Source organism: Gasterosteus aculeatus, chromosome 5, assembly GCF_964276395.1.
Source record: "Gasterosteus aculeatus chromosome 5, fGasAcu3.hap1.1, whole genome shotgun sequence".
NCBI lineage: Eukaryota > Metazoa > Chordata > Actinopteri > Perciformes > Gasterosteidae > Gasterosteus > Gasterosteus aculeatus.
This window is the reverse complement of record NC_135692.1, coordinates 14,689,109-14,697,402: the sequence shown is the minus strand read 5'-3', so window position 1 is coordinate 14,697,402 and position 8,294 is coordinate 14,689,109. Positions and strand designations below refer to the sequence as shown.

Below are 8,294 nucleotides of genomic sequence, written 5' to 3'. Positions count from 1 at the left end.
GGTTCAGAGGGCCCCGACAGACAAACGGGACGATGGAAGGAGTATCACTGCGCTGACTCCTGAACTGTGAGCCAGCGATTAGACAAAGAGGAGGGGGGAGCCGCAGAGGATCCTCAACAGGGGGAGAAAAATTGGCTGATTGAATATTGGATTTTTAAAGAAAGACGATGGGGGAAAGAGAGGTGAGCTTGGAGGTGAGCCTGAAGGTCAGGGGGAGAATCCTTAGTTGAAGGACGGAGGGAGAGAGCTCGTCGATGCGGAAGGTGGGGGAGAAAGGGAGGAAGGGTCAGAGGCGAGAACACCGAGGACACGGCGGACGCGTAATTCAATCACAGCCTCGAAATAGCTTCATTCCCCCTCGATGCTTAAACAGCAGCGGCCTCCTTTTGAGCACCACCAAACCCGACCCATCGCACCAACCGACAGCGGGGAGGCTTTTGGGTGTGGGGGGGTTGGTGTTGCTATTCTGCCTTAAATCAAAAGGGTGTTTTCTGGGTTACCCTCAATCTAAAAATAGCGGCAGCTGTCGATTCATAATGCAGGATTGTGCAGGGAGGGGTGGGTGGGGAGGGAGGGTGGGGGGGGGGGGGTTGCAAACGGAAGAAGAGAGTTCCCATCTGAGGAAGGGTGGCAGAGAAAGAGAGGCAAAAGGAGGCGTTATGGGCGGAATCGTGGGGAATGTTGGAGGGAGGGAGGGGGGGAGGGGGGGGGGGGGATGCAGGAGAAGAAGACCACGTCTAGACACCCAACTGCCCCCATAGACTTCCTGGATCCCGGTGACGCTTTATGCCCTTCACGTGGTTCTGCTCCAGCGTCCATCCTTCTCCTTCTCCGCCCCCCCCCCCTCCCCCTTAATTCTTCTCTCCTCTAATGGCTCCTTTATCAATCCCCCATTCCGGGCTTTGACACCGACCACCCTGCTGCCAAAACACACACAAACACTGAAGGCACATGCGAGTGAACGCATGCACACAAATGCACAAGGCGACATCCTCATGGAGACAGTTGCTCAAACAGACACACGGTGATGCCAAGAGGGATGCACGCACGCACGCACGCACGCACGCACACATGCAAACATTCCCCTCAGAGGCATGAAACTGCTGTGATGGTGTAGATGGGGAAACACCCTGCATTTGTGCAATGAGAAATGTTTATTAGGATGAGCGTCATGTCAGCGGATTAATGAAAAGGCGCAGGAGGAGTTGTCCCCCCGCGTTGTAGCAGCCGGAAATAATAACGCAAACATTGAGGTTTATGAGGCTAAATGGGACGTTTATCCCACATCCCGATTCCTCCGGATATCGATTAAAGCGCAAACGCAGAAGTAGAAAACAGATCGCAGTTAAGCTGAATGAAACGGTACTTGTTGAATGCTTTGTTCCCTCGCTTCTTGCCCACAAACGCCCCGTTAACCGGCGATACGCGCAGAATATGGAGCCGCCGAACACAGACACGCACACAGACACGGTTCGTACTCACTTGCTTTTGGTTCAAGTTGGTGTCGAGTGCGCGCAGAAGCCCGCACATCGAGGCTAAAGATCAATCAAAATGTAGTTTTCTTCTTCTTCTTTTTTTTTTTTTAGATCGATCTTTCTTATGCTTTCAGAGCGTATCCAGGTTTTTTTTCGCAGGCGTTCGGTTGTTGTTGTTGTTGTTGTTTTTTCCTCCCCGATAATTATAAATCAAAACATGGTCACGCGCGACTGTTGCTTTGACGCGGATGTTGCCGCTCGCTTCTGGCAGCTTGTGGTCATGCTGGTCGATGCCACGGGCGCGTGTCTTTCGGATGAAATGGAGCAGAGTTTCCCCCCGAAAACTGTTTTTCTTTCCTTTTGCTATTTCCCCAGGATTTTTTGAGCCCCCTCTCTCCCCCCCCCCCCCCCTACCGCCCTCCACACCTCTCCCCCCCCCCCCCCCCCCCCCCAAAAAAGAAGAGAGAATAGAACAGCCAGCGTTTGTCACAGTGTCTCTACGCGTGCCGGCGCGGGGCGGAGCAACCATCGGCTCTTCCTCCGTCTCCCCCCGCAGATGTTTCAATGGAGATGCATCCTGCAGACACCTCTGCTCCTCTGGCGGAGCGTCACCTTCTGCACTGGGTTTTTTCTCTCCCTCAGACGATACATGTGGGCGGATTATAGAGAACAAGAGGATGGGGGGAGGAGGTGGGGGGGGGGGGGGCGATGATCTCTCATATGGCTGCTGAACTTGGCATGTGCTATAATGCCTTTAGGTTCATATGTACACATCATTCCTATAATAGGAATAACTGTTTTTTTTAATCATCTGCTTATTGTCACCCCCCCCCCCATCACCCCCTCCTTCCTTCTCTTCCCCACTTTGACTCCCCAGCTCCCACATGCTCACTGTGCCGGACAGCCGCACCATTTTGTCTCCAGGTTCCTTGACTTTGCCATCAGCGGGCACGTGGCAGCAGAGGAGCAGGTGGATTCTATCTCAGTGGGGAGTAAAAAGAAATCCCAATAATGACAGTAAAGACAAAGAAGAGGAGGGAACACTGTCTTTGCACCGGAGGCAGTTTTTGCTCTAAACAACGTTAAGGAATGTCTTCTCTTTTTTTTTTTGATGAGATTCCTGGGACCCAAGACACGCAGGAACAATATCACACTAGATTGGGAATATCCAACCAACGTTTTTGCAGGAGGGCCTGAAGGTCTGAGCCCAAGTGCAATGATCATCAATGCTGCTGCTGCGCTTATTGTCAGGGAACTCCGAGTGAAGAGCAACACAGCCTCATGAATATACAACAGAGGTAAAGGTGTTTGCTTATAGGTGCTTGTACCAAAAGTCAAGAAGAAAGGAGAAACTTCTGCACGAAGAATTCAAACCACACACGGGTTTGTAAATGTGTCCTATCCCTTTATACTGTTCTACTGGAGCTGAGGCCAAAACAAACAACACTCGGCTCTGCAGAGTTTCCAAACCAGCTAACTCGCATGTGTTGAGACTGGAGGAAAACCAAGTGGACAAAACGCTGCCAAGATAAAGGTCAGGCGTCTAACTGCTATGAGGTCAAACACACATCTCCCTTGTAACTAAAAAAGCAGAGCTTTTTTCTCTAGTGAACCGTTCCTTCCAATCATCCAGACACGTACGCACTGGGAACTGTGTCGGCTGGGAGAGAGTGTTGGTAGATTATCAGGAATGTTAAACTATACTGCAAGATTCACAGGTTTCTTTCTATTAGGATGTACTCATGCACCGTGGGGACAAGGGCCACATTTGAATATCAGCATGAAAACATTCTCGCTGGGATTTAGCAGGATTCAGCAAGTTAGCATGCGAACGCTTGCAAATGATCAACTAAACACAAATTAGGTTGAAGTGAAACCAAAGCATCGGGCAAATGCGGATGTTCGCTGCCAAGACATCAGAATTATGTATCAAGAGGCCTTGAAAAGCATCCGTTGGCTTGGAAAAGTCAGGAGGTCGGCTCAAGCCATTCGGGGGCGTCTCCTCGGGGGAACACGGACGCCCCGACATCACGTCCTGGCTTCCAATCCGGATTTTTGTTGACGCACTAACGCCGCCGTCCGTGGAACCCTGCTGCTAAAAGGAGAACAGACGCCGCAGGAAGTTGGTCTACGGGAAAGAGGCCGACAGCGTTTCTTCATCAGCCTGCATTAATACTGAATGTTGAACCTTGTTTGTTTGGAGGGAGGGAGGGAGGGAGGGAGGGAGGGAGGACGCGAGCAGCAGACCCGAGAAGGCTCGGTGGAGATGGAGTGGATGTTCTCAGCATTCTTTCCCGTTGGCCCGTGTGCAGTTACAAATGACGGTGCAAAGACTAATTGAGGAGGAGAAACCAGTGGTTCAATGGTCTCCACTGACTTATCATCCAAAAAAAGACGTGTCCCGCGACCGCCGTCCGTGCTCGGACGTGAAATAACGTCGAGCGGAAGCTGCTTGCAATTGGGAACGTGAAGTAGATTTTTGATGACAAAACGCACGAGCCAAAGTTTGCAGAGCTGCCGGTTGTATGCGGCTTACGATCAGTAGAAGCGGCGCAGCAGAGCGGAAGACCGTGCGCTGCAATCTTATTGAATTATGAATCAAGAGCAACGCCAGCTCTATGCCTCCAAAGCCGTCGTGAGGTCTGTTAGATGCATCCCTCTGACGGTATTTTCAGCTCTGCGGTATCAAACATTGAACCACAGTCATTTTGCCGCCGTAACAAGCGATGAAGCGTTTTCTCTGTGGTTTTACTTGTTTATGAAGAATAGTCTCAGTTCTCACATTGTGATGCAGTAAACTCCATGAAAGGTTCAATGCATTTGTTGAAACGGTTTTGATTGATTTAAGGGGTTTGTGGTGGAGAAATTGTTTACAATGTGGCATTAAAAACAATTTGAAAAAATGTGTATGACCGGGTTTTTTGGCTGTCCATTTTTGAAAAACAGGTCTACTGTTACTGAAAAATCTGATGAATATTTGTTTGCATTCTCATGTTGTGTTACTGGGTCCACACTAACACAATACATGTGACACATTTAGTGATCTTATTTCCAGTGTTGTAAATCTTGAGTGGTTTTCAATGCAGCATTAAGTTTGGAGTCAAGTTAAAATAAAAGTTAATCTTCAGCAATACAATCCCTCAAATCTGTTCTGCATTTTCCTGACTAACAGTTCCACCACTAGATGTCTACGAGCACTAAACAAAACATATAAGAACATTTTTGTAAGCAGATTAGTGGATTTCCATATCAAATTTCTTTAAGAGGTTTGCCATTTCTTTCCCCCATCGAAGACAAGACCTTCACAGGAGGCCCGAGGCCCACGTGGAACCTGATTCAGAGGCTGCAGGCCGAGGACATCATCGTCTCTTCAGCAACGCCGGGCGTGCGTCAAATCACAACGCAGAGACAACAAATCCCTCACAGGAAGTCTGCTGTGGCTTCATTAAAAACACGGACATTGCAGATTGTGTGAATCAGACTTAATTTCATCAAAATGATTATGAAAAACCGTCCGACTGTCTGTATGATGATATAAAAAGCAGTACTTTTGCTTCCGAGACCAAAAGGCAACCCCGTGAACACACTTAAGAAGAAAAACGACACCGCGGCCGTGCGAGGACCCTGAACGCACCGCCGGAAGTGAAGCGTAAAACAGTGCGACGCACTGATCCTGGCAGGTAGGAACGCTCACGTGAGGCCGAGCAGCTGAAAAGTGTTGAATCACATTTGATTAACGGTGTTCGGTTCCCTGTGGCGATCCGGCTCTGGACGAACTCTACAGGTCATTTCCAAAATAGCGAAGCGAGTTTACCTGGACGAGCGAGACGTCGACGAGCTACAAAATAAAGATGGTCACATTACGTTCAACCTTCTGCTTCCCAGAGACCAGCTTAAGGAGACTGGAGGCGGCATCCCTGGGGAGGGTTCGTTTGATAGACAAAAACAATGCAATTCATCTACATAGAAAGAATTTATCTGGTTTTATTTATACCTTTTTAAAACTCATAAAAGGCAACCGGGGAATTGGCATTACTACAAACAGTCATGAGAGAACAAAGCTCTGAACCAACACAATGTGAACAACACTGGACCCATTTGTTTGTTTGGAGCGACGGCACAAATGATTGAGTTCTCATGAGCAGTCAAGAAATTGAATTGGATCTTTAAACATCTGCTTCAGACGGCTGAAAATAACACGTGGGGGGGGGAACGATGTCCTAATTAAAGAAAGGTAAATAAAAGCTCTGGGTTTGATTCCCCGGTTCGGGTCCCAGCCCGGTTTGCTCTGGCAGAACACTCACGGTTTTGGGGCAAGTCTTTCAAATCCTGGAATGAGTCTAGAAAACCTCTCGATTGTTTCCAGCACGGCTGCTCTCGTCCAAATACGATGTGGAAGACTGAATTCATAATCCCGGGAGATTCTAGCGCTTGTCCTTGTTCTTGGGAAGCTTTGGCTTCCTTGTTTTTTTCGTTGCGGAGTCTTTGTTGTTATGACCGGCTTTAATCTCTGCCTCCCAATGTTTCTTCACCATCGTGTAGAGCCTCATGGTGGCCTGAGCGTCTTGGACCTGGGAGACAGCGGGACAACAGGCGTTCATAAAAATAAAAAAAAGGTGTTCTCGGGTTATTTGCTGTTGTCTGAATCGACCGAAACATTTTAGCAGATTGATGACGTTGTCGATGACTTACGGATGAATGTTCACCCTGTTGGACCTTAACGTTGAGTATCTCTCTACAGAGCACTTTCAGAGCGGGCCGGCCACTCTGAAAACAACAAGACAACGATATCATATGCAGAACTTACAACACCTACTCCGAGAACCGGGCAGACTGAAGAGTAGTTCATGTACCTTTACTGCCCTCCTGAAAGGTTTGTACTTCTGAGTGTCCCGGATTTTCTTCTTCGGATGATCCAAACGTAAAATCTGAGACCGGAGTTAGAGATTAGTACGCGGGGGCTCACATTGATTTTGAAAACCGTCTCAATTCCCCTCTCACACGTCACATGCGGTGTACCTTCAGGTCATTGTGTAGTGCGTGTCCAACCACTATTCTGCCTTGCAGGATATCAGCAACCTCCCTCTGCACTACCTGTGAATCCTCCCCTGCGACGAGGCAAACATCAAAGTTACGTAGGAGTTCATGAGGCCTATTTTCCGTTTGTCATTTAGCCGTTCATCAAAACCACCGAACTTACCGTCTTTAATGTCCGCCGGTCGGATTCCACTGACAAAGGTCCTGTAGTCGGTCACCTTTTCGGTAGGTTTCACGTACTTGTCGTAGATGCATTTCCCAAAGTGGTTCACGATGGACACACGAGCCAAGATGCTCTCCTCCCCATCGGGACCGACTCCCACCATCTCGCAATCGATGGCCACGGCTCTGGTGAGGCTGACAGATGCCAAACGGGGGGGGGAGAAAGCACAGTCTTCACACATCTGTTTGTCTCCGTTCTGCATCTTTTCGTCATTGTCGCTGCCTTCACTCACCCCTCAAAGGCTCCCTGCTTCACCAGCAGGCTCTCCGCCTCGTTCTTCCGGATGCCCTGCTTCCTCCTCATGACCTCCGCCGCCTCCGCTCCCACCGTCGCCTCAATGTCGTCGGGGTCCACGTCGTCGAACCAGATGTCCGCCCTGCAACGGCACGGAGCAACGGGGAAAGTTAGGAGGCGCGATCCTCCTGCACCCGACGGGAGCCTTTGTGCACTTACTCTGTGGCTTTCTTTTGTTGCGCCTCGGGCTTTGGTTTCTTGCCTGCCGGCTCGCTCCTTAACTTCCCTCCGTCTTTGTTCCTTTTCGGAGCCGCGGGACGTTTCGGCTCCGTCGCAGCCGGAACCGCAGAGCCCGCGCCGGAGTCCTTGGGCGATGAACGGCTACGATGAGCGGGCTTGTGCTTCGCTTTCGCCCCGCCGTCCGTCTGCTTGGGCCGGACGTTGCTCGTGGAAACCTGCTTGGTAGAATTTCCTGCAGCCCCCTGCTCTCGCACGGCGCCGTTGGGAGGTCGAGGTGTGACGGGCGGCTTCTTCTCCGGCTGACTGGCCTTCAGCATCTGCGCAGGGTTTTGCAAAGTTGTGAACGATCCCATTGAATGTGACAACATACGATGCAAAGAGACGACGTGAACATTGAACGAGCTACAAGAGACATTTTAACCACGAACCTCTTGCAGCAACTTCCAGTTAGCAGAGAACTGCAGTTCATCCTTCGGAGGTGCTGGTTGCTGAACTTTAGGTTTTTCTTTCTTCACGGGCGGTGGTTTGATCTTTATGAACTTCTCTGTCATCCAGTGTTTCCTTTTCTTTTTACATGTGTATTTCACGCCTGAAGATGCGCGTGGTTGCGTTTTGGCGGACGAGTCTTTCGTAACAGACTTCACCTTCGACATTATGGCCAGTTTGGGTGGAAGCGGTGCGCGTGTTTTTATTAACGTAAGTTAACGTTAAAGTTCAAACGTTAAACGTGCCGAGCCACGCTGGACCGTGGAGCTCCTTCACTTGGTCACCAGCTAAATTAGCGTTTAAAAAAAGTGGCGGGTTAACAGCGGTCTCACCAGAATGTTCCCGTGGGGTAAGTTTGCCGTGGAGCCGCGGCGACCCGCGGGTTTTGTTGGAATAATTCCCTTAATCGATCAGAAAACGCTCGCTAGCTAACTTGTGCTGCCCCATAAGCCATGCTGAACTGTATTTTTTCGATGGGTGCAGCGGCTAAATGTGTCCGGCACGAAAGGGAACTCGCAATTGAAATAACTGAGCAAAAAAACATCCAACGGCGTGATTTTTAACGATATTCCGTCAAATGTACGTGGCGTGTGTATGTA

General features: G+C 49.7%; 2 protein-coding genes across 9 annotated transcripts in view; both read right to left on the bottom strand.

The window, feature by feature from the left end:
- The window catches only part of kcnc3b (potassium voltage-gated channel, Shaw-related subfamily, member 3b), a 36,736-nt gene extending 34,638 nt beyond the window's left edge, over nucleotides 1-2,098 (bottom strand). For 6 of the 8 annotated variants that reach the window (XM_040176183.2, XM_040176190.2, XM_040176182.2 and 3 more), the window contains exon 1: nucleotides 1,483-1,814. The gene's annotated coding sequence lies outside the window, so the exon portion shown is untranslated. Of the gene's footprint in view, nucleotides 1-1,482 lie in introns of all 8 variants that reach the window. The other 2 variants (XM_078103684.1, XM_040176178.2) reach the window with 1 other exon arrangement.
- Nucleotides 2,099-5,442: 3,344 nt separating this feature from the next.
- Nucleotides 5,443-8,194, bottom strand: rexo4 (REX4 homolog, 3'-5' exonuclease). Its single transcript, XM_040176239.2, has 8 exons — nucleotides 7,638-8,194; nucleotides 7,189-7,526; nucleotides 6,968-7,111; nucleotides 6,676-6,869; nucleotides 6,495-6,583; nucleotides 6,329-6,403; nucleotides 6,168-6,242; nucleotides 5,443-6,046 (listed from the first exon to the last, which is right to left on the bottom strand). Exons 1-8 carry the CDS (start codon nucleotides 7,860-7,862, stop codon nucleotides 5,900-5,902), a joined length of 1,287 nt encoding a protein of 428 aa, XP_040032173.2. The 5' UTR covers nucleotides 7,863-8,194; the 3' UTR covers nucleotides 5,443-5,899.
- Nucleotides 8,195-8,294: the final 100 nt, after the last annotated feature.

Excerpts from the sequence above, each read along its gene's own strand:
- rexo4 (XM_040176239.2), bottom strand. The coding sequence starts at position 7,862 with ATGTCGAAGGTGAAGTCTGTTACGAAAGACTCGTCCGCCAAAACGCAA. Across the intron at positions 6,870-6,967 it reads AAGCAGGGAGCCTTTGAGGG|CCTCACCAGAGCCGTGGCCA; the intron begins GTGAGTGAAGGC and ends GGCATCTGTCAG. Across the intron at positions 6,584-6,675 it reads ACCGGCGGACATTAAAGACG|GGGAGGATTCACAGGTAGTG; the intron begins GTAAGTTCGGTG and ends GCCTCGTCGCAG.